Source organism: Trichomycterus rosablanca, chromosome 11 (genome assembly GCF_030014385.1).
Source record: "Trichomycterus rosablanca isolate fTriRos1 chromosome 11, fTriRos1.hap1, whole genome shotgun sequence".
In the NCBI taxonomy this organism is placed as follows: domain Eukaryota; kingdom Metazoa; phylum Chordata; class Actinopteri; order Siluriformes; family Trichomycteridae; genus Trichomycterus; species Trichomycterus rosablanca.
The window spans coordinates 1,445,409-1,471,203 of record NC_085998.1 but is presented as its reverse complement, the minus strand read 5'-3'; the positions used below and the strand labels follow the sequence as shown (position 1 = coordinate 1,471,203).

The 25,795-nt window shown below is 38.4% G+C and overlaps 1 protein-coding gene across 1 annotated transcript; it reads left to right on the top strand.

Moving 5' to 3' along the window:
• Positions 1-324: 324 nt before the first annotated feature.
• On the top strand, positions 325-23,040 carry LOC134323473 (NACHT, LRR and PYD domains-containing protein 12-like). Its single transcript, XM_063004998.1, has 22 exons — positions 325-415; positions 1,543-1,635; positions 2,769-2,844; positions 4,538-4,733; positions 5,421-7,200; positions 8,276-8,446; positions 8,635-8,811; positions 9,696-9,869; positions 10,871-11,044; positions 11,687-11,860; positions 12,006-12,179; positions 12,288-12,464; positions 12,677-12,847; positions 13,084-13,257; positions 13,734-13,913; positions 14,701-14,874; positions 16,443-16,616; positions 17,329-17,508; positions 17,756-17,929; positions 18,143-18,319; positions 18,654-18,809; positions 21,496-23,040. Exons 1-22 carry the CDS (start codon positions 351-353, stop codon positions 21,743-21,745), a joined length of 5,241 nt encoding a protein of 1,746 aa, XP_062861068.1. The 5' UTR covers positions 325-350; the 3' UTR covers positions 21,746-23,040.
• The last annotated feature ends 2,755 nt before the right edge of the window (positions 23,041-25,795 follow it).

Here is a 25,795-nt window from a genome sequence, read left to right as displayed (position 1 = left end):
CATCCTCACCATGTTCTACCAACTACACCATATTCTACTAACCACCACACAATGTTGTACCATCCACACCATGTTTTACCAACCACACCATGTTCTACCATCCACACCATGTTCTACCATCCACACTATGTTCTACCATCTACACCATGTTCTACCATCCACACCATGTTCTACCATCCACACTATGTTCTACCATCCACACTATGTTCTACCATCTACACCATGTTCTACCATCCACACTATGTTATACCAACCACCACACAATGTTCTACCGCCTAACATATCTTCTCTTTGTTGTATTTAGTAAAAGTGAAGGAAGATCAACCTCTCCAGCACCCAGTGGTTTATCCATGAAGAGTGACCGGTCAATGAAACCCCCTCTTTACTTTAAAGATGGAACAACATCACAGAGAAGGTACTGATTTATCTTCTCATAATCTTCACCAAGTGCATCTTCATAATCCAGAACTAAATTTATTAGCAGTGACGCAACTTTAGTTTTATACTGAATTTATAGATTCTGATGTTTCTTGCTAAGCTTTGTTAAACTTTGTTCAGTTCTTCAGTTTTTGGTGCTTTTACCAGTAATTTTAATTCTTGTTCTATAATACTTTTATGGTTGTTTTTTTAAATGTTTTTAATTGCTGTTAAATTTTGTTGATAACCTTTAACCCTTAAATTATACATTTAAAAATAATATTACATTTGGGCACACAGATTTTCTATGTAAGATTTTTTGTTGAATTCTTGTATTTGTTCACGTATTTTTACATTACATGCTTAGGTACCCAACAGTGGCAATATGATGGTGGTGGGACTTTAACCAATAACCTTTTGAATACTAGCCCAGTAGCTTAACCACTCAGCCCTTGTTTATGTTTTTCAGGAGTAGCAGTAATTGTGAAGGGAACTGTAGGTGTTACATGGCCACTTTCTTTCAGTAAACAGAATGATGATTTAAAACAGTGTTTGGTGTTTTCTTATGTTCTTTTATATGTTCTCCTCATGTTCTTTTATATGTTCTCCTCATGTTCTTTTATATGTTCTCCTCATGCTCTTTGATATGTTCTCCTCATGTTCTTTTTGTTTAATATGTTTTGGGTATTTAAAACAGTTCTGCAAAATTATAGGAAGCTCTTACTTTTACACTAGGATGTGAAATACTATATTTTTTAATAATTAGTGAATGTTTTACAAAATGTGTTGTGTTTTATTCAAGTATAAGAATTATGCAGTAAATGTTCCCACTTGAAGGTGCCCACAATGTAGCACATTGGGTGGGAGGTCATAATATTTTGGCTAATAAATGTATATATTTATATGATTTCGACAAATCGGAGCCTTGTAAAGAATAAATAGAATAAATACATTTTTCAGATCCTTGTCCAGTTTAATAGTTTATTCTTTTTATTTAATGTTTTTGCTATATAATATTGAATTAATATTTTTTTACCACAATGGATTTTTATTTGCACTTTAACAAAGACTAAATGTATTTAGATTATTAATTAATTTACTAATTAGATTTTTGTCTGGTTTTAGTGGAAGTGAGAAAAGATCAGTCTCACCTGCATCCAGTCAGCAGTCAGTGCAACAGCCAATCAGTTCTAATGATGGAAGAACATCTCAGAGAAGGTACTGACCTATCTTTTAATAATCATTGTCATCATCCTACGACGAAGTATTAGGGCCACTGTAAAAAATATTTTTTAGAATAAAGTCGTATAAGTTCTGATTTCAAGATTAAAGTAAAAATATTATGAGAATAAAGTGGAAATATTATGGACAAAGAGTGTGCAGCCGTCATAGGCTTCTCAGTTCAGAGAAGCTCGGGTCTCAGTATTTGGATCGGCATTCAAGCACCGAGGGCAGCATATAATGAGTGTTATTGTGGTTATCCAGTAACTCACGATTATTTTTGGGTGGCTGTTTGTATTGTAGCTTCCATCCACATGACATAAAGACTATACATGTCAGTGCAATTATTTATACACAGTTTATTGCACTTATACTAATAACAAACTTGTGCTGATGTGCAGGAGATCGAGGATTTCTTTATTTGTGAAACCGATATGAAAGTATAACAAATTATGAACATCCCTCATTGCTATGGCCATAATATTTCGACTTTAATCTTGTCATTATTTCGACTTTAATCTCAAAATCGAAGCGTAAAATGTTTTTTTTCTTTGAAGTGGCCCTAATATGCCGTCGTATCATCCTCATCATCAGGGACGTTTTTAGAAACCAGAAAATAATTTATTCGATGATAATAATAATACCAACAATACCAACAACAACAACAATAATAATAACAATATTAACAAAACAACAATAATAAATGTGAAATAGTAAAAATGCATATACTATAATAAGCCCCTCCCTCCAATAATGCATTAATAATTAGTACCTCTGTATTAGACCCTCATTATCAATTAAGGATTTTAACAACTCCTGAGAGTACTCCCCCCTTAACGGGCGCCTCTAGACATGTTCTTTTATACATTCTCCTCATGTTCTTTTATATGTTCTCCTCATGTTCTTTTATATGTTCATTCAAACACAGTAACAAGTCTTATGAAGTCCAAATAAAAACCATTAGAGGAAACAAGAATTGTGGACTTGGGTCCAAACTTAAATCCACAATTACAGAACAGTTTTCTAAAGAGTCACTGCACACTGAGTCCAAGACGAGTCCAGATTTGAACACTTTTCTTTACTGTTTAAGCTGCTGATTATAAAAATCTGCACTGAATTTATTTTAACAGCATGGATCATCTCGACCAAAAATCTGCTAACAAGCTACAGAAGAAGATCAAAGAGTCTCTCGTCAACATCTTTGATGTAAGTATTATCATTTATACATTATACATTTTAATTTATCATTCATTTACAACAGCTTCATTAACACCGCAGTAATCCTCACCTAAACATTTCTTTCATTTGTTTTCATCTAACCTTTATTTGGTTTAATTACTTTATTAATTTAACTTAATTGAATTAATTACTTGTTCCATCAATGATGGCAGGTTTACCTGGCTCAGATGCAGTACAACAGGCCCAAACTACGACACTACTACCTCATGTTTTACACATGCCATTATTTTGCAGGAATATAGTGTTTTTTCTTCTCCTGACATACTGCTTCTCATTTAAACCAAAAATGATTATTTCTGTCTTATCTGTCCACTTAACATTTTTCCAGTTGCCTTCTGTATTAGAGTGGCGCTAAGCCAGTAAAGGTTTATTAGAACCACAAAAGCGAACACCACACAACAGACTCAAAGACAAGTTAAAATGGGTTTAATAAAGACAAAGAAATCAAGATACTCAGTGCAGAAGAAACTTGGAAGGAGCAGCAAGGGGACCAGGAGTGAGGCAAGGAGGAACCCGCGGGAGCACAGGAGACAGGAGAGGAGAGGGTCAAGAGAGGTTTTATTGTCATTTCAGCTATACACAAGTACATATTGAAACAAAACAACGTTCCACCAGGTCCAAGGTGCAACATAGAACAAAAAGTGCAAGATAGTACAGTACAGTGCAAGTAGACAATATTACAAGAATGCCTAAAATAAATACAACAAGACTAGAGACAAATGTTGGTTGGTACATGGTACTGAGTAAACAGTGGTGAGGTAGATAAGTTATGTGTATCAGTCGAGTTAAGTCAGACTAATTTATATAACGCTTCTTTCAATGACCATTGTCTCAAATCAACCTTTCCCTGTTGAGCAAGCCAAGGGCAACAGTGGCAAGGAAAAACTCCCTTAAAAATCACAGGAAGAAACCTTGAGAGGAACCAGACTCAGCAGGGACCCATCCTTCTTGGAAGGTGGCAAGGAACAGGGGATCCAGGCGGATCCATTGGTTGAGCTTCTTAGGTTAATCTGGGGCAGTTTCCTTTCAAGGCCACCAGATTTCGCCAAAGATTCCCTGAGCAGAGCATAATAAATTCACATACACAACTAGAACTCCTGACAGTACTCCCCCCTCAACGGGCGCCTCTAGGCGACCTAACCGCTTGTCAAGTCAAGGTTGTCCTAGTGAAACTGCTGGGGAACCAGAATAGCTGAGTGAGGAATCCAGTAGTGTTTCTCAGGCCCGAAGCCCTCCTACTCAACTAGGTATTGGAGGCCCCAGTGTCTGACAAGGAGGCGGCAGACTGTGTAGGCAGGGTGACCTTCTTGGTCAATCAGGAGTTGGGCAGTCTTTAGTGCCTTGGAGAACCGGTCCACCACCGTCAGGATGACGATCTGGTAAGGAGTGGAGGAAAAACAGGCTTTTGATGGCTGGGTAATAAGGAGCAGATTGACACCAGGTGTACATCATTAGCAAAGCAGGAACTCTGCTGCTTGAGCTATTTAGGTATTTAGCTTGTGGGCAGAAGTTTTTAATTTCATTTAAAATCTCTGTGCCTGAGATGCCAGGTTCTGAGGGTATTGTTGATTTAGTGATTTATTGCCATCACCTCAAATAATCATTATAAATGAATAATTTAATGATTTTATAAAAACTGTGAACTTTGTTTGTTTTTAAGGAGGTGGAGACGATGATCATCGGGTTTGTAAAGCACGACCTGGAAATGTTCAAAAAATTTCTGAGAAAAGAAAACACAAACTATTACGGGACAAAGACAAAGGAGGAGGTGTTTAATCTGAGAGATGACATTCTTAATATGACGCTGTTTTATCTGAAGAAGATGAAACATGAGGATGTTGCTTCTGCTCTTCAGAGTAAGAATATAACAGATATACAACTGATATACAACAGATATACAACAGATATACAACAGATATACAACAGATGTACAACAGATGTACAACTGATATACAACAGATATACAACAGATATACAACAGATGTACAACTGATATACAACAGATATACAATTCCCTCCACAATTACTGGTACCTCTAGAAGTTATTAGAAACATAAAGTAAATGAAGCATTTTTCCTTTTTTGTTTTCCTTTTTTTATTTATTAAAAAAAAAAAAAAGTGTACATTCAACTTTGGTGTCTGGAGGTTGTTGAACACCACTGGGAGTTTGACTGGAAAATCAAAAATAAAACCAAAATGTAAGTTTTTGGCAACAAACAATTTGAAAAAACAAGCAATACGAGACTGCAAAGAATCTGATGCCCACTGTGAAGAATGGTGGAGCATCTGTGATGTTGTGGGCCTTTTTTGGGCCTGCATTGAAAATGTTTTAGCTATCAGCAGTGTTTTTATATGTCAATGAAAACATAATTTTGCTGGCATGGTCCACCTTTCTTTTAAAGGACAGGAAAACCTGATCAATGTGATGCAACAAATCTGTACTAGTAGGTGTGATTTATTACAGATGGTCAGATTTATTGTTATTATTATTATTAGAGTATAACTGATTTAAATGTATTTTCTTTTTACAATTGTTTGTTTAGATGAACTGACTGGATTTTACCAGCGTAAACTGAAACTAAGACTAAAAAAGAAGTATCAGCATGTGTGGGAAGGAATTTCTAAGAAAGGAGAGTCCACCATTTTAAATCAGATCTACACAGATCTCTACATCACTGAAGGTGGAGCTGGAACTATAAACCAGGAGCATGAGATGAGACAAATAGAAAAGCAGAAAACCAGCTTAACAAAGGAAGCAACTCAAATGCAGCAGGAGCAACAAATTGAATGTCAGAACATGTTTGAACCACTGCCTGGACAAGACAAGGACATCAGAACGGTGTTGACACAGGGCGTGGCCGGCATTGGAAAATCCATCTGTGTGCAGAAGTTTGTTCTTGACTGGGCTACAGATAAAAAATATCAGGACATCAGTTTCATTTTCCCTCTGCCTTTCAGAGAACTAAACTTGAAGAAAGAAAACCACCGCAATCTGATGGACATCATCTCTGAGTTTTTCCCTGAAACTAAAGGACTGAGGTTCACAGACAGGTATAAAGTCATGTTCATCTTTGATGGACTTGATGAATGTCGATTCCCTTTGGCATTTCAGGAAAATAAGACACTGACAGACGCATCGATGCCAGCCACACTGGACGTTATACTAACCAGCCTCATCAAAGGAGACCTGCTTCCCTCAGCTCTGATCTGGATAACCACTCGACCTGCTGCAGCTGCTAGGACCCCTGCTGAATGTGTGGACAGAGTAACGGAGGTCCGGGGCTTCAATGATCAACAGAAGGAGGAGTACTTCAGAAAAAGAATCAGTGATGAGAGCCTCGCCAACAATATCATCAAACACATTAAAGCATCTCGGAGTCTCTACATCATGTGTCACATTCCTGTCTTCTGCTGGATTTCAGCCACAGTTCTTGAGAGGATTTTAAAGGAAACAGAAGATGAAGAGACACCAAAGACACTGACTGAGATGTACACCTGCTTTCTGATCTTCCAGACCATACAAGAAAACCTGAAGTATACAAGAAAAAATGCTTCAGATATTCCGTGGAATAAAGAGGCCATTCTGGCACTGGGAAAGCTGGCCTTCCAACACTTGGAAAAAAACAACCTGATTTTTTATGCAGAAGATCTAGAAGAGTGTGGAATTGATGTCAGTAAAATCTCTGCATACTCTGGCCTGTGCACTCAGGAAACAAGCAGGTTTGCTGGCACAGTTTTCAGCTTTGTGCATCTGAGCATTCAGGAGTTTATCGCCTCTTTATATGCATACATGCGTCTCATAAATGAAAATGTGAATGTTTTCAACCAAGAGTCGACATCAGCAGAGAACCCTGAGGAGAAAACTATGGAATTGCTCAGGATTGCAGTGGACAAAGCTTTGGAGAGCAACAATGGACACCTTGATCTTTTCCTTCGGTTCCTTCTGGGTCTCACAGTTGACTATAATCAGAAACTCATACAAGGTCTGTTGAGGTACAGTGGAAGAAGCTCTGACTGCGAGAAAGAAATTGCTCAGTACATCAAGATGAAGTTTAATGAAAACCCATCTCCAGAGAGATCCATCAACCTGTTCTACTGTCTGAATGAGTTAAACGATGATACTTTAGTAAAAGAGATCCAAAACCACTTAAGCTCAGGTAATTTGTCTGAGGTTGAACTTTCACCTGCACAGTGGTTTGCTCTGGTCTTTGTGTTGCTTACATCAGAAGAAGATCTGGATGTTTTTGACCTACAGAAGTTCATAAAATCAGATGAATGCTTTAGGAGGCTGCTGCCAGTCGTCAAGGAGTCAAAAAGAGCTCTGTAAGTAAAACATTTACTTAGTTTTGAGTGGTTGTTTTACCTCATTAACCTTACCTATAGGTTTAGTAATGGCTGATAACTAAAAACATGAACCATTAAGCATGTGTCAGAACAGTTCTCTTGGACTTGCTTTTTAAGTGGCTCAACAGAATTGAGAGAATGTGAAGCTTATTGGCTGAAAAACAGCTTTTTTGTCAAACAATTAGGTAATTTAAAGTGACACTGACTTGTGCTGGTAACATTGTATGTACTGGCTTTACAAGTGTAGGAGGATACATGTGCTAGTCCTCACCCTTAGTTTGGTACCAACCATGTCATAGGAAACATTGGCAATGTCAAACTTTTTTTAATTATTTTAATAAAATAATAATAATTTCCTACAGGATTAATAAAGTATCTATCTATTAAAGTATATATCTAAATTGGAGAGAAAATAGGGTAACAATATAAAAATAACAAACTTGGAGTTTATGGAAGAAGCACCGGCAACAACAGACTGGCCTGTCGTATAATTGCACTCCAAGGTATCTGTATATCCATACCACCTCATCATCCACACCATCTGTGGTGACTGGGGACCAGAAGGGGCTTAGACCCTCTGAGGTCCACCACCATCTTCTTGGTCAGTAGGATGTCAGGATGTAACACCATCATTCTGATCTGCTTCTTTATAGTGTAAGCTTGACAAATTGAGGTGAAAGTTAAATAGTTTAGTTTGTGTAAATATCAGTTAAACTTAAGAAAATATAAAGTAATCTTGCAAATTTGAATTCTACTAAATAACATAAATAAATATATAAACAATATGATAAATAAAACATATTTAAAACTAGCACCACAAGAATCTTATTATTAAAAACTATATATTTTTACTAGTCATTGTGGTCACTGGAAACCTTGATCATTTACCTTAACCTATAGCTTAAACAACCTAGATATTATTAAGTAATAATTAGAGCTATGTTAACTTTTTGTTTTGTGTGTTTTAAGTGTTTTAGGTTTTGTGTATTGATTTTGTTTTTAATTTTTCAATATGTTGGCTGGTATTTAAACATTTGTTCTGTTGTATTTTCAGACTCAGTAGCTGTAACCTGACAGACAGAAGCTGCTCAGCTTTACTCACGATTCTTAATTCTGAATCCAACCTGACCGAGGTGGATCTGAGCAACAACGACCTGCAGGATTCAGGAGTAGAGCTGGTATGTGCTGGACTGAAGAATCAGAACTGTAAATTGGAGATACTGAGGTGAGTCTTTGATTGCACATCCAAATCCATAAAAGTGAGGTTTAAGATCTCAAATCATTAATGCCTTTAAACTAAAAGAAGTTGATTTGGAAAAAAAACTGTCTGTTTTTATTTACATTTTTACTGTTCCAGTGAGCTGATTTTATTTATCATAAATAATGAAGTTAATTATTTAAAAATGTTTCCAGGTTATCAGATTGTGGTGTAGGAGAGGAAGGTTATGCTGCTCTGGCTGAAGCTCTGAGATCAAACCCATCATCAGAGCTGATGGAGCTGGATCTCAGAGCGAACCATCCTGGAGATTCAGGAGTAAAACTGCTCTATGAGATACTAGAAGATCCGGACTGTAAACTGAAGAAATTGAGGTGAGAGAAAATAAATGTTATTTCTACTCCTTTATCTGGAGCACTCACTGATGTTGTATGTGTGAGGAAAAGTTTGTGAACCCTGTAGAATTAATTAATTCATTTAAACAAACCGACTCCACCTGAACTGATAATAATTATTAGCACCTCAGTGTTGTACTGAGGAGAAACATCATTTATAGATTTTCAGCATGTACACAAATCAGGTTCTGATGGTGATTTACTGGTGTTTACTGGCTCATTGTCTTGTTGCACCATGAAGCTTCAGGTAACAGAACACTACTCCAACATTATCATCAAAATATTCACATACAATTTGAATATGAACAGCATCCTTTAATATTGATGTTTCTGATGAGTGTTTTAGGTAAGAAATTAAACTATAAATATAAACTTTACATCTTTAAGGTACTTAAGTATTTTAATACAGCTGATTTGTAAGAGAAGATACTGATGCTTTAGTGACTGAGTTTATTATTTGAAAAATCATTGTGTACTTGATGAAACTCTTAAATATATACAGTATAAGTGCAAAGTTATTATTTATTTTGTACATCCTTAAATGGTAAATTATAGCTGGAAATATATGAATTTGTCACTGTATCTTTTATAGAAGGTAAATATGTTTACTTTAAATAAAGTTATTTTCAATTGTACTAAAAATTGTGAAGTTTAGCCAATTCACTTGAGTCAAACACCAAACCACAATCTTTAGTGGTGAGGATTCCGTCCGGGCTTAGAAATCTGAAGAAGTGTGGAAACACTGTAAGATTCAATAGCAGTAAAATGATTATTAGACTGTTATTAATGTTTTTAATATTATTAATGTTATTAAAGTTATTAATGTTATAAGATTGATGTTTCTGGATGTTTCTTCTCTACAGGCTGTTTAAAAGTCCTGATGCAGAGGAAGCCTACACCACTCTCAATCAGATTCTAGGTAAAAACATCTTACAGCAGAAGAAACTCGATCTGAGCTCCAAATCATTGAAAGAGATCAAAGTGAATCAACTATCAGCTCTGCTGGAGGATCCACACTGCACAATCCAAAACCTTACGTAAGAGGAACCATTTTCTTGATTACATTGAATTCCAAGAACCCGGAGTAGACAAACTGTTCATGAGTCTCTACATTAAACACCCATAAATAATCTTCATTTCTCTTTACATTCCCATCTGCTCCATTTTCACTCTCTCTGTTATTTCCACTGCAAAATTTGCAAATCGACTCTTTGCTGTGAAATTCCAAATTATGTTCAAATGCATCCTGTTTTGCTTTTTATAATTCTGTTCTATATAATTCTAAGATGTGAACTTTAGAACTTTACTGGATTCCATTTGTTGAATTGATGATCTATAAGAACCACAATTTACACCACATTGTCAGGATAGAAACTAAATCATGTAGTGCAAGGAACCGTCTGTGGAGCTCCAAGATCAAACTGTGCAAAGCATAGACAAAGACTTTGAGAGTATGTGGTCTGTAGTGGCCTAAATAATTTTGGAGCTATGAACTAGAGTTGGTCATTTAGTTGGTCAAATTGAGCATCTACAGCACTGTGCATAAGTTTTAGGCAGCTGTAGCAAAATGCTGAAGAGTAAAAATGCTTTTAACAACGTAAGTGTTAATAGTTTAGTTTTGTTGGTGTAACCACCCTTTGCCTTGCCCTGGATTAGCGAGGAATAAGTGAGGGCAGCTATAAAGAGAATGAAGAGTAGAAAGGCAGTTGGCCCAGATAACAAGCCATTAAAGGCAGAGGAGTTTTAAACCGGATTGTTTAAAAAAATCTTGGAACGTGAGAGGATCTCTTGCTGGATCTCTGAGGAGTGGAGAAGATGGTTATTAAAAATGAGCAATAAGGAATTCTTATTTCCACATTGTGAGAAACAGGGTCAGTATTTTCATCACAATCAGTTCAGGTTTCAGCTCCATGATAGAAACATTCAGGAGAAACTCGAGCTGCTTTAGAGAAACTTTTATTCTCATATTAATATTTAAATTCTCATAAAGCTCCTAAAGTTCTGATTCATCTATACCTTATTATGATTTTACTTACAGACTGAGTGATTGTAAGATCTCAGATGAAGGTTATGTTGCTCTGGCTAAAGCTCTGATGTCAAACCCCTCATCACCTCTAACTGATCTGGATCTCAGTGGAAATGATCCAGGAACAAAAGGAATGAAGATGTTTAAGGATTTATTAAAGAAACCAAAATCTAAACTGAGAGTCAGGTGAGTAAATTTAACTTCTTGTGTTTAAATCAGTGTGTAAAAAAATGAAACAAAACAGTACAATTATTTTACAACCCAAAATCAGAAAAAGAGTTTCAGCCATTGACTTTTATTTGATGTCAGACAGGATGAAGCTGAGATATTTCATCTTTTATCTGCTCAACTTCATTTCATTTATTAATAAACATCCACTCCTGCATTTCAGACCTGCAACACATTCCAAAAAAAAGTTATTAAAAAATGAAATGAAGTTGAGCAGATAAAAGATGAAATATCTCTTTGTCTGACATCAAATAAAAGTGAAAGTAAATGTAAGAAACTCTTATTTGTGGTTGTATTATAAATGATCATCTCTCTCTTAGCACTTCATCTCTGCATGTAAAATAAAAACCTGAACACAAATTATTTTATAATCATTCCCAATTAAATTTAGACTGATCAAATGTGGATGGATGGATGATTGCTTGGATTGAAGGAGAAGTGTGGATAAACGGGTGGATACATAGATGGATGAATGTGGTCGGATAGATGAATAAAAGGATGGATGGATAACCGTGGAGGAATAGATGTGAGTGGATGGATGGATGTGGATTCATGAGTAGGTGGTTGGATGGATGATAATTATTATTTATTGTTTTGTAGATTTCTGAGGAGAAGCCCTGAAATGGATGAAGCTTGTGATTATCTGAATAAAATGGATATAAAGATGTTAAAACTGAGTGAGCTGGATCTGAGTAGAAGAAATTTTGGAGATTCAGGAGTTAAACATCTATCGACTGTACTGAAGGATCCACACTGCATGATTACAAAACTCACGTAAGTGACAGAGTAAATAAAACCTTCAGGGAACAGTAAGGGGGGAAAATCCTCAAGAGGAACAGGCATGCTTTAATTTGACAACCACCAACATGTAGCACACAATATTATATTATAATTTATTATATTTCTTTTCTCTCTGCAGCTTGAGGAACTGCAGCATTACAGTTAAAAGTTGTACTGATCTGAAATCAGCTCTTGATGTAAATCCATCACACCTGAAAGATCTGGATCTGAGTTACAATCAACTAGGAGATTCAGGAGTGATTCAGATCTCTCATCTACTGAAGAATCCACAGTTCAAACTCCACAAACTCACGTTAGTATTTTATTATTATTTATTTATTACCAAATCATTGGTGTTTTCAATTAGACTCATTCAAAGTCATTCAACAGTAAATAATTACATATTTTCTTATTTCTGCAGATTATCAGATTGTGGTGTAAGAGAGGAAGGTTATGCTGCTCTGGCTGAAACTCTGAGATCAAACCCATCATCAGAGCTGATGGAGCTGGATCTCAGTGGGAACGATCCTGGAGATTCAGGAGTAAAACTGCTCTATGATTTACTACAGAATAAAAAATCTAAACTGAACACACTGAGGTAAAGATCTTTTCTAGTATTATGAAGTTATAAAAGAATTTCAGATCATGATGATTCATGTCAGACTTTTGGTTCTACAGCTTCAGGTCCATCCTTGGATATTAGTAACTTGAATATTTTTGTCTAAAAAGTATCTAATCAGTTGTTATTGATGATTTCTTCACTCCTGCCTCACGGATCCACTATGGGTTTTGATTCTTCTCTTTCTGCAGGTTGTTGGGTGCTGCTGCAGAAGAAGCTTTTAATGATCTGAAGAAGATTGTGAGTATAAACCTGTTAGTAGAGAGAGAGCTGGATCTGAGTAAGAAGATACATGGAGATTCAGGAGTGAAGAAGCTCTCAGAGCTACTGAAGGATCCACACTGCAGACCCACCACACTCAGGTGAGCTATTATAAATTTTTTCATATTAAGTTTTCATAACAATAGCATATGCAGGTTCTTAAAGTCTCCTAGAGCAGAAGAAGTCTACGCCTCTCTTTGTTCCAGTCTGGCTCACAATCAAACCTTTAATATTTACATAGCTTACCTACAGTGAACAGAATCTGTAAGTGTCTAATATTTAAGTAACTCAGCATCTAAACATGACAGATAAATTCGGGGGTTTCTGTTGTGTTTAGGATTAATGACGATGATCTAACGATGGAGAGCTGTTCAGCTTTATCTGAAGTTCTGAGATCAGGATCCTCCAGTCTGAGAGAGCTGGACCTGAGCAACAACAACCTACAGAACTCTGGAGTACAGAAGCTCTGTGAAGGACTGAAGAAGAACGAGTGTAAACTGGAGGTTCTGATGTAATGATGCTCATAATCTACACTTTTGTAGCGTCTTGCCAGTGATTAGTGGCAGATAGGACCGTAACATATCACATATTTTTTACCTGCTGTCAGTACTGTATTTATTGTATCTGTCATGGTTGGGTGTATTAGGTGTCCACGCCAGGGGCCACATCTGTGAGAGCATCAATAACTCTAAAAAATACATAGAGATGCATGTGGAAACCTCTTTTAAGTATCAAGTTTACACCCACTGTGTGGTGTGTAAGATTAATTATTAATTACATAATATTTGTATTTACAGACTCTTTCCTCTTCCAGTATCACTGTGCCCCAGTGCACAAATCAATGTTCATAAAGACAGAGTTTGATGTAAAATTGATGTCTACTTTTAAAAATGTTATGAATTATGAAGCGTAGCCATCATTTCAGATCACTTCTTTTAGTTTTTATCTGCATTTTACACCCTGTCCCAAACTGTGTTCTTTCTGCAGATTATCAGATTGTGGTGTAGGAGGTGAAGGTTATTCTGCTCTGGCTGAAGCTCTGAACTTAAACCGTTCATACATGAAGGAGCTGGATCTCAGAGGGAACCATCCTGGAGAATCAGGAGTGCAGAAGATCTGTACCGTATGTGAGACTGGATGGCAGAACAAGAATGAAATTAAACTGAGGTGATTTTAGTTTTCTTCACTTTACTTTCGTCTCTAAAATCTGATTATTTAACTGTTGCAGAATTATTGGATTTTAACTATATATGAATGTAAATCTGATGATAAAGTTAATTTAGATGGGTGTTTATTAGTGTAAAGTTGATGTAGATGGGTGTTTATTGGTGTAAAGTTGACGTAGATGGGTGTTTATTGGTGTAAAGTTGACGTAGATGGGTGTTTATTGGTGTAAAGTTTTTGTAGATGGGTGTTTATTGGTGTAAAGTTGATGTAGATGGGTGTTTATTAGTGTAAAGTTTATGTAGATGGGTGTTTATTGGTGTAAAGTTGACGTAGATGGCTGTTTATTGGAGCAGCACAGTATAATACGGTGTCATCAGCATAAAAATTACATTTAGCATGTGGTACATTTTTATCCAAATGATTTATATATATTATGAATAGAAGTGGACCTAGGATTGAGCCTTGAGGAACACCCTTAGTTATATGAAGACAAGTGGAAGTAAAACCTTCTATTTGCACACATTGAGACCTGTTGGACAAGTAATTCTTAAACTGTTCTATTGCTTGCTGACAAATTCCAATTTCAAAAAGCCTTTTCAGCTTGATTTCATGGTCTACTGTATCAAAGGCTTTTGCCAAATCAGTAAAGAGGGCTGCACATTGTTGCTTTTTATCTAAGAAATCAATAAAATCATTTACTACTTTCAAAGTTGCTGTAGTAGTACTGTGCATTCTTCTAAAACCAGATTGTAGGTCAGTTAAGTTTCTGGATGTTTCTTCTCTACAGGCTGTTTAAAAGTCCTGATGCAGAGGAAGCCTACACCACTCTCAATCAGATTCTAGGTAAAAACATCTTACTGCAGAAGAAACTCCATCTGATCTCCAAATCACTGAAAGAGATCAAAGTGAATCAACTATCAGCTCTGCTGGAGGATCCACACTGTACAATCCAAAACCTTACGTAAATACGTTTATTAACTCTTCTTTATTGTGTTGTGGATTTGTTTTTGAATAAATAAAATTAGCATTTTATCATCAATCTACACTCAATCAAACAGAAGGATGAAGTAAACACTTTTTAATTAATCAAAAACTAAAATCTCTCATTTATTGAAGTAATCAGAATCTGGTACTCCAAATTGTGGTCGGGTGCTTTAATGTCAGGGCTGCCTTCTGTCGCCTACACTCTTTCAACATCTTCCTGGAGCAGATTATGACTGACGCTTTCGAAAATCACCAGGGCACTGTGAGCATTGGGGGAAGAACTATCACAAACCTCCATTTTGCTGATGATCTTGACGGGCTGGCAGGGAGCGAAGTGGAACTAGCCAAGCTAGTAAACAAAATCAAGGTTTGGCATGGTGATCAGTGCAGAGAAGACCAAGCTGATAACAAACAGCAAAAATCTGATCACAACCAAGATCACTGTGAATGGCCAGGAACTTGAGACGGTGACCAAGTTCAAATACTTGGGCTCCATTATCAGCGAGGAGGGATTAAGAGCAGAAATACTTTCTAGAGCTGCCCAGACATCAGCAGCTATGCTAAAGCTCAGACCAATATGGAGAGACAAGAACATCAGCCTCAAAGTCAAGCTCAAACTGATAGGTGCCCTGGTCATCTCCATATTTCTATATGCTTTGGAGTCCTGGACCTTAACAGCAGAACTACAGCGACGGATCCAAGCAGTTGAGATGAGATGCTACAGAACCATCCTTGGCGTCTCCTATAAAGACCACATTACAAACTAAGAGATCCGCAGCACCATCAAGCAAGCCATCGGACAATACAATGACCTCCTCACAAAAGTTAAAAAGAGGAAACTAAGGTGGTGTGGCCACGTCACAAGAAGCAGCAGCTTTGCGAAGGTCATTTTGCAAGGAACCGTCCAAGGATCCAGAAGAAAAGAAGTGGGCTGACAGCATCTCAGAATGGATGAGGACTGTTGAACGTGTCAGCCCAGTGCCCCCCACGGCCACCCCCGGTCAAGGGACCAGTGACAGCTGTAATGTCTGCTTCAATGATTCTTGAGGCACGACTAGAATTTAACTGAATCTACTTGCTGAAATTGATTGGACGGCGTTTGTAAAGGCACACTGGGGTCAATAAGACACCACACTTGGGCCAGTCACCAGTCTGAGGAACCGTCTGAGGATCTCTACCATCAAAATCTGGCAAGGCCTCGACCAGGACAAGGATATAAAACAATATCTCAGTATCTAATAAAACAATAAAACAATGACTTTTGAGTGTCCCATGACCACAGTGACCTTATTCATTTTGAAATATAAAGAAACCTTCATAAGATTGGTCATCCAACCAAATTGGGCACCCAGGAAAGAAGGATCTTGGTCAGGGAGATAAGAATCGAATGCTCACTCTAAAAAAGCTCCAGAAGTCCAGTGAAGAGATGAGAGAACCTGTTGGTTACTAAGATGTTTTAGTAAAGTGTGTGTGTGTGTGTGTGTACAGCAAGTAAAAATAAGAAAACAAATAAAGACCATTTCTAATAGCGCCCTCTCTCTGCAGGTTGTGTGGGTGCAGCTTAACAGAGAACGACTGCACTACTCTGGTTTCAGCTCTCAGTATGAACCCATCACACCTGACTGATCTGGATCTGAGTGAAAATCCGATAGGAAACTCAGGAGTGAAGAAGCTCGTTCCTCTACTGCAGAATCATCAATACAACCTGGAACGACTCAAGTAAGTCCAGCAGTATCATTACAGCGGTACCTTGAAACACAACGTCAGTTTGTTCTGGGAGCTTCAAGGTATTTTTTTCCTATAAGGATGTTTGGGAAATCTGTTAATGTGTTCCATGGTCCAACAAATGATATTATATTCCATTACCAACAATTGATTCCTGTGTCAAATGTTGTTTAGAATCACCATACCAGAATTTTAGCTCTTAATTAATTCTGATCTGGAGTTATTGAAGTTAAAGTAAAACGATCTATGTTGGTCTCCAATACAACAAAACAAACTGATTATGCAAATAAATTATTTGTACTTTATAATGTCATTATTTATTACATTTGTGCCTTTTTGGCTCTAAAGTTCTGTCAGACTCTGTCCATACATGATATTTACCCTCCTCCATTTCTTTACATCAGTCTGTGCAGAAGCATCACTGAATCACTGAGTCAGAAACGACTCTTTTCAAACTAATGATTCATTAAAATTGTATCAGGAATCTATGGTAAAAAAAACCACATGGATCAGTGTGTTTCAGTGAATCAGTCGTGGTTTGGAAACATCTAGGTCTAAGCTCAAGATGCTTTTACCTTTGTGACAACAGTTTGTAAAAGACCCTTTCCTATTCCGGTATTACTGTGCCCTAGTATGTAAAGACATCGTTTGATGTGAAATTGATGTCTCCTTTTTACACTCGTCCCAAACTGTGTTCTCTCTGCAGATTATCAGATTGTGGTGTAGGAGATGAAGGTTATGCTGCTCTGGCTGAAGCTCTGAGATCAAACCGTTCATACATGAAGGAGCTGGATCTCAGAGGGAACCATCCTGGAGAATCAGGAGTGCAGAAGATCTGTACCGTATGTGAGACTGGAAGGTTAAACAGGAATAAAATTAAACTGAGGTGAGAGATTTTTGTTTCCATCACTTTACTGTCGGCCTTAAAATCTGATTATTTAACTGTTGCAGAATTATTGGATTTAAAATAAACCAATGATTTATTAGAAAATATTTTTGATTTATTCTGTAACTTTGCTTAATACGATGCTGGAAACTTTATTTGTTTACATACTGTAAAACTGCTTTTACATTCACCCCAAATAGTTATGAATGTTATAAGATTGATGTTTCTGGATGTTTCTTCTCTACAGGCTGTTTAAAAGTCCTGATGCAGAGGAAGCCTACACCACTCTCAATCAGATTCTAGGTAAAAACATCTTACTGCAGAAGGAACTTCATCTGAGCTCCAAATCACTGAAAGAGATCAAAGTGAATCAACTATCAGCTCTGCTGGAGGATCCACACTGTACAATCCAAAACCTAACGTAAGAACAAGAGGAACCATTTTCTACACTTATATTATTCATTTATTCTACTATCATGTAAACACTCTTGATTACAGCTTGACTAAATATCCCCTTACATTAATAGAATTAATTAAAAATAAAAAACATTATTAAAAATAATAAACATTTAATTAATAAACACTGTTATTATTATGAATAAACACTCGTATCTTCCTCTGTTTCTCTCTGCAGGCTGTATAATAAAGGCAGCATTACAGAAGAAGACTCTGCTGGTTTACTTTCAGCTCTGGTTTTAAATCCTGCTCACCTGAGAGAGCTGAATCTGAACCAGAATAAACCAGGAGAATCAGGAGTGAGAAACCTGTGTGAACTGGTGAAGAACCCTCAGTGTAAACTGGAGAAACTAAAGTAAGTCATGATGTGTTTATATTCACATGGAATCTCTTTTGGACTATTTTACTAGCATACAGATTTATTCACTGTTAACCTTTAAATATTTGTCTTATTCTTATCATTATTATTAACAACTTCTATGTAAATAACACAGTTACTTATTTATTAATTTATAATTTATCAGCATTGTCGATGCTTTAAAAATAGTTTATTAATGTGTTCTAAACCCCAGTGGTACATTACCAAATCTTTACAAGTGTTTTACTGAAACATAAACTCCTGCTTATAGTTCCTGTTTACTAAATGATTCTGTGTATTTAGTATAAAAGAATTTGCTCTTGATCTGCAGGCTGAATAACTGTAGTATAACAGAGAAGGACTGTAGAGATCTGGCTTCAGCTCTGCACTATAACCCCTCATACCTGAAGGAACTGGATCTACGTGAGAATAGACTAGAAGAATCAGTAAAGCGACTGTTTAGTCTACTGAAACACTGCAACATAATGTAAGTAAATATAAAACTGTACAATTAGTTTCTATACATCATAATAATAAAGAAATCAGGAGAAAGAACATTACAACAACTAATCACTAGATAGCAGTAAATACCATTACTGATTACAACCACAAATCAGAAAACGTTGGGACAGTATGGATAATGTAAATAATAGTAAGAGTTTCTTACATTTACTTAGACTTTTATTTGATTTGTTTGATTTGATCTTCCATCCCTCAGAGGGTGTCATTACCAGGGTCTGTCATGGTATGGGGGCGTGTCATTACCAGGGTCTGTCATGGTATGGGGGTGTGTCAGTACCAGGGTGTATCATGGTATGGGGGCGTGTCAGTACCAGGGTGTATCATGGTATGGGGGCGTGTCAGTACCAGGGTGTATCATGGTATGGGGGTGTGTCAGTACCAGGGTGTATCATGGTATGGGGGCGTGTCAGTACCAGGGTGTATCATGGTATGGGGGTGTGTCAGTACCAGGGTGTATCATGGTATGGGGGTGTGTCAGTACCAGGGTGTGTCATGGTATGGGGGTGTGTCAGTACCAGGGTCTGTCATGGTATGGGGGCGTGTCATTACCAGGGTCTGTCATGGTATGTGGGTGTGTCAGTACCAGGGTGTATCATGGTATGGGGGCGTGTCAGTACCAGGGTGTATCATGGTATGGGGGCGTGTCAGTACCAGGGTGTATCATGGTATGGGGGTGTGTCAGTACCAGGGTCTGTCATGGTATGGGGTTGTGTCAGTACCAGGGTCTGTCATGGTATGGGGGTGTGTCAGTACCAGGGTCTGTCATGGTATGGGGGCGTGTCAGTACCAGGGTCTGTCATGGTATGGGGTTGTGTCAGTACCAGGGTGTATCATGGTATGGGGGGTGTCAGTACCAGGGTCTGTCATGGTATGGGGGTGTGTCAGTACCAGGGTGTATCATGGTGTGGGGGTGTGTCAGTACCAGGGTGTGTCATGGTATGGGGGTGTGTCAGTACCAGGGTCTGTCATGGTATGGGGGTGTGTCAGTACCAGGGTCTGTCATGGTATGGGGGCGTGTCAGTACCAGGGTCTGTCATGGTATGGGGTTGTGTCAGTACCAGGGTGTATCATGGTATCAGGGGTGTCAGTACCAGGGTCTGTCATGGTATGGGGGTGTGTCAGTACCAGGGTGTATCATGGTGTGGGGGTGTGTCAGTACCAGGGTGTGTCATGGTATGGGGGTGTGTCAGTACCAGGGTGTATCATGGTATGGGGTTGTGTCAGTACCAGGGTCTGTCATGGTATGGGGTTGTGTCAGTACCAGGGTCTGTCATGGTATGGGGGTGTGTCAGTACCAGGGTGTATCATGGTATGGGGGCATGTCAGTACCAGGGTGTATCATGGTATGGGGGTTTGTCATTACCAGGGTGTATCATGGTATGGGGGTGTGTCAGTACCAGGGTGTATCATGGTATGGGGGTGTGTCAGTACCAGGGAGTATCATGGTATGGGGGGTGTCAGTACCAGGGTCTGTCATGGTATGGGTGTGTGTCAGTACCAGGGTGTATCATGGTATGGGGGTGTGTCAGTACCAGGGTGTGTCATGGTATGGGTGTGTGTCAGTACCAGGGTGTATCATGGTATGGGGGTGTGTCAGTACCAGGGTGTGTCATGGTATGGGGGGTGTGTCAGTACCAGGGTGTATCATGGTATGGGGGTGTGTCAGTACCAGGGTGTATCATGGTATGGGGGTGTGTCAGTACCAGGGTGTGTCATGGTATGGAGGTGTGTCAGTACCAGGGTGTGTCATGGTATGGAGGTGTGTCAGTACCAGGGTGTGTCATGGTATAGGGGTGTGTCAGTACCAGGGTCTGTCATGGTATGAGGGTGTGTCAGTACCAGGGTGTATCATGGTATAGGGGTGTGTCAGTACCAGGGTCTGTCATGGTATGAGGGTGTGTCAGTACCAGGGTGTATCATGGTATAGGGGTGTGTCAGTACCAGGGTCTGTCATGGTATGAGGGTGTGTCAGTACCAGGGTGTATCATGGTATAGGGGTGTGTCAGTACCAGGGTCTGTCATGGTATGAGGGTGTGTCAGTACCAGGGTGTATCATGGTATAGGGGTGTGTCAGTACCAGGGTCTGTCATGGTATGGGGGTGTGTCAGTACCAGGGTCTGTCATGGTATGAGGGTGTGTCAGTACCAGGGTGTATCATGGTATAGGGGTGTGTCAGTACCAGGGTCTGTCATGGTATGAGGGTGTGTCAGTGCCCTTGGTAAAGGTCATTTACACTCATGCACTGATGCAGCATTAATGCAGAAAAGTACACTGGGGCTCGGAGGCATCTACGATTGACCATCATATAGTGGAAACGTGTATTGTGCTCACATGAATCAGCATTTCAGGAATGGATGTTTATTAATAAATGAAATGAAGTTGAGCAGATAAAAGATTAAATATCTCAGCTTCATCCTGTCTGACATCAAATAAACGTCAAAGTCAATGTAAGAAACTCTGTGTTTTTATTATTTACATTTATTTACATATATTTACATTTATTTATTCTTCGCTATGTTTACATTCACCACTTCGTTCTAATAATTATCTCACTTTGTCGCATCACTGTCAGTGTGAACTCAGAGTTACAGATTGTAGAACATTATAATTTACGATAATAAAACATTTTCTTTCTGTTTTTGATCCATCAGATTTGATAAACAAAGAAGGTTTTGCTTTTTAAGGCGATGCCAAAAAAAGCCTGATGACCAGCCGGCTGAACCGGGCAGCTCCTCTTCATCACAAAAACCAGCAAAAGATGAAGAAACCAAAACACAGATGAAGAAGAAGGTTCCTCACTCACCTCAGACAGTAAAGACAAATTTTGGTGTGCGTAACCCACTCAGTGTAATCAGTAATTCAGGAATGGTGGAGACCCCCAGGACAGCAGTGGGACAGTAACTCAAAAACATCAACGTCAGGCTAGACAACGTCGTACCACCATTAATCCTGTTGAGGGATTTTATCTTTTAGTAATTTTTGCTGTTCATTATCGTCTAATCTTTTGTCTTCGCAATGAGCTATTAACGAATGTCTCAACACACACACACACATACACACACACACACACACACACACACACTACTATAGCTGTAGTATCCATCCAACAGGCTCTCTTATCTCCCACTAGACTTTTTTTTTATTCTCTGACCAAGGTCCTTCTTGTGCCCAGCTTCTTTCATTTCATAATGATCACTGTAGACGTCCTTGTAACACTCAAAGCTTAAGATTTTGGTTTTTTAATATTCTTGCCCTGATCTGTGCATGACTATAATGTGACGGTGGAGATCTACAAACGATTCCTTGGACTTGGTTCTGTTTTTGTCCTGACGATGCAGTGTTTATAGACTCAAGTGTTCCTTTCTGTTAGATCCTAGTTACACTTATGTCCACATACTTATGGTATTAGGCCTAGTATGTCTACACTTTGCACAGCTTAAGAGCTGAGCATGCAGTTCTAAATAGTGTTTAGGCTGGTTTTGTTGTAGTTGTTGAGAAACAACCTAACAAATGTTAATACCTAACAAATGGTGGAGTATGTGGGCAATCTAGTCCAGGTAAGTGAGTAAGTCTCTAAGATTATTTATCTGTTGAATTATGAATCCTTGTTTATTTTGTGTATTTCCTCGGACACTCCTCCTTTCCTTTTTACTTCTATTTAATTAAATTTTATCATTAATGGGAGAGGAGTAATTCCTTGAATTATATTTGTTGGTTACTAACACCGTCTTATTTTCTTGTAAGTAATGGGGACCCAAAATTTTAAAAATAAGTATTATTGTCCTAAATTGCATGAAACACCTGAACAGTGGCTTGATAGATTTGGACAAAGTACTTACACAGGAATGTGATAGATAATTTACATGGTTTTAATAAAAATCTAGGATTCAGGCCTTTTCCTAAACAGGACTCATTTGAACTTGAATATTTGCGCACTGCTACTTTGTGTATTGTAGATAAATATGGGGATCCTAACTGAGATTAGGATTTCATGAATAATGGTCTTGATTTTTGGAGGAATATGAAACCAATCTGGGATAAATGTCATAGTAAAAAAGACAAAAACAGCCAAAGGCTATCAAAAGTACTAGTACAAATGCACCAGTACAAAAACAACCTGTTGTGGCCCATAGTAAAAATTCACAACAAACTCTGAATGTTGGCATGGATTGTAATAATACCATTAAACCAAAACTACACCCAAATCTGTCTACTGTTAATGCAACATGTTTGTTTGATGTGAAAATGTCCTCTGACCGCGATCTTGTTGTTACACAGTATAAAATAACTCCTATGTCTGTGTCCGACCTTAAAAATGTACGTGATCTTTTACCATTTCCAAAGAAATCGATGGCTTTTGTGGAAAGTCTGAGATCCTCTACCACACATCTTAATTTGACTGGAGTTGATTATAGAACTATTTTATTGAAATCGGTAACTGAAACTGAGTTAGTGACTGAAATTCCTACTGTATATGACATACCTTTAATTATTCCTCTACTATGCCATCAGTTGTGGATGTATGGAGGACCGATATTAGTCCGCGCTCACATTCTCCTCATGTCTAATGTAACAGCTATTGGAACAGGCCTTGAACCAATCATGCACAGTTCATACACAATCCTGATTCATTTTCACATGGCATTCACCAGGTCATGTTAATGCTTTTTTTAGTGAACTTACAGACTTTCTTAAATCTCAGAATAGTCAAGTCAAGTCAACTTTATTTATATAGCGCTTTTTACAATATACATTGTCTCAAAGCAACTTTACAAAATCCAGGACCAACAGATACAAAAACCCCTGTTGAGCAAGCCGAGGGCGACTGTGGCAAGGAAAAACTCCCTGAAAATTACAGGAAGAAACCTTGAGAGGAACCAGACTCAGCAGGGCCCATCCTTCTTGGGTGGCCTGGAGGATACTTTAAATAAATACACGATTTACACAAATCATACAAACACAGAATTGAATGATCTAAAAGTCATAACTGGTAATAAATAGATAAATAAACAATTAAATAATAATAGAGTTGTTATCCGCTCTAGTCTTCAATAAAGTCTGTAGTGATTTCTTGTCGTTGCAATTACTCCAGACCCGTCACATCTGACAGGATCAGCATCGTTGTCCCGGCAGTCTCGACTTTAATCCTTAACCTCGGCGGGTAAACAGATTTCCATCAGAATGCCCTCGGGGTAAAACAACAGAGAATGTAGTTAATAATGTACAATGCTAGTTGACAAACAGTTTTACAGAGAGTTTTAGACTCCGGCAGCCCTAATTATTACAGCATAACTAAAAGGGAGAGCGAGCAGGTAACAAGGTCATGAAGGCTTTCACAGGACATCAGCGCCCACCTCTCCTACCCAAACCGGAGTGATCGGACAAGAGAGGCAGAACGACAGCGACCCAACATCCCTGATCACCACAAGTTTCTATGACCAAGAACCCCCAAGAATAGTAAGTCTGCTGATTTAACCATCGCTTCTAATTGTAAACAGGGGAAAAAATGAAACACTAGGTGCTTTTGTTATTAATTTTTATTAATACTAGTGAAGACGGAGCCGGTCTATCACTTCATTGGGATTCAGATATGTGACTCATTAATACCTGTTTGAATAATATGATGCTGATGATGCTCAAGTTATACGCAACCAGGCATATTTGACATGAGACCGGAAGATTTCCAAAAACGTGTTGGTGAACTAGAAAGTGCCGGAGATCTTCCAGCTGAATGCTCTAATGTCTGTAATGTGGATGTGTCTCTAATCAGGATGGTCCGGAGGAAACTGTCAAAGGGAATGGTAGAAAGGGTAATTGTAATTTTTGTGGAGCGTGACTGTTATAAAAAACAACGGGAACAAGGTACAGGCTCAAATCAGAATAAAGGCATGCCTAATGGTAACAAGTGTGTCAGAATCGGTCTCAGCGGAGGCAGGGTCTGAACAGGGTGTATCATGGTATGGGGGCGTGTCAGTACCAGGGTGTGTCATGGTATGGGGGTGTGTCAGTACCAGGGTGTGTCATGGTATGCGGGCGTGTCAGTACCAGGGTCTGTCATTGTATGGGGGTGTGTCATTACACTTGGTTAAGGTCATTTACACTCTGTGATGCAGCATTAATAAAGAAAAGTACGTTGAGATCTTAGAGCAACATGTGCTGCCTTCAACACGTCGTCTTTTCCAGGGACGTCCAGCATTTTTCAGCAAGTACAGTTCTCATACTACCTTACTACTACTACCAGGGATGGACTGGCCATCGGGAGGGTCGGGAGTTTTCCCGGTGGGCCGCTCTGTATGTGGGCCGCTGAGAGAGTGAAAAATAAATTCTGTTTTAAATATTCCTGAATAATAATCCTGAAGTGTGCATCAGCCCACCACAGTATCCTCACTGCATGTCCATTGGCCAATCACAGAAATGTCCCGCCCCCAGGATAAACCGTAATCACAGCCACCAGTACAAAAGCTATGAATGAGTGCGAGATAGAGAAAGGGTCGAAAAAGCGTAAAGGAGGTGCAGAAAAAGCCCGTGATAAAACACAGAAAAAGCTGCAAGCAGGTGCAGAAAAGTGCAGGAAACTGGACAACCTGTTTGGCAGTGAGGAACTACAGCATAGCCAGAGAGCAGAAAAGGAAAAGTTAGTGTTCAGAGCCTCTGCTTCGTTAGTAACGCCGTTTAAGAAGAGACTGTGGGCCCACCTCAAATGTCGCCTATGCCCTACTTAGGGTATTTCCTAACAGTACAAAACATTTCTTTTAACAGTCACTGAATGATTAATAAGTAGTTATCTACTACTTATTAATAATACCAGGGACTTTAAACCAGCCGTTTTAAGGACGATTTTTGTAAAAGTTCTATGATGTCATGTCCAAGTGCACTACATAGGGCGGTGGATATAATTTGAGACGATACCATTAGTCTCTGCTCTTCAGAAAAAGTAAACACTATATTGTC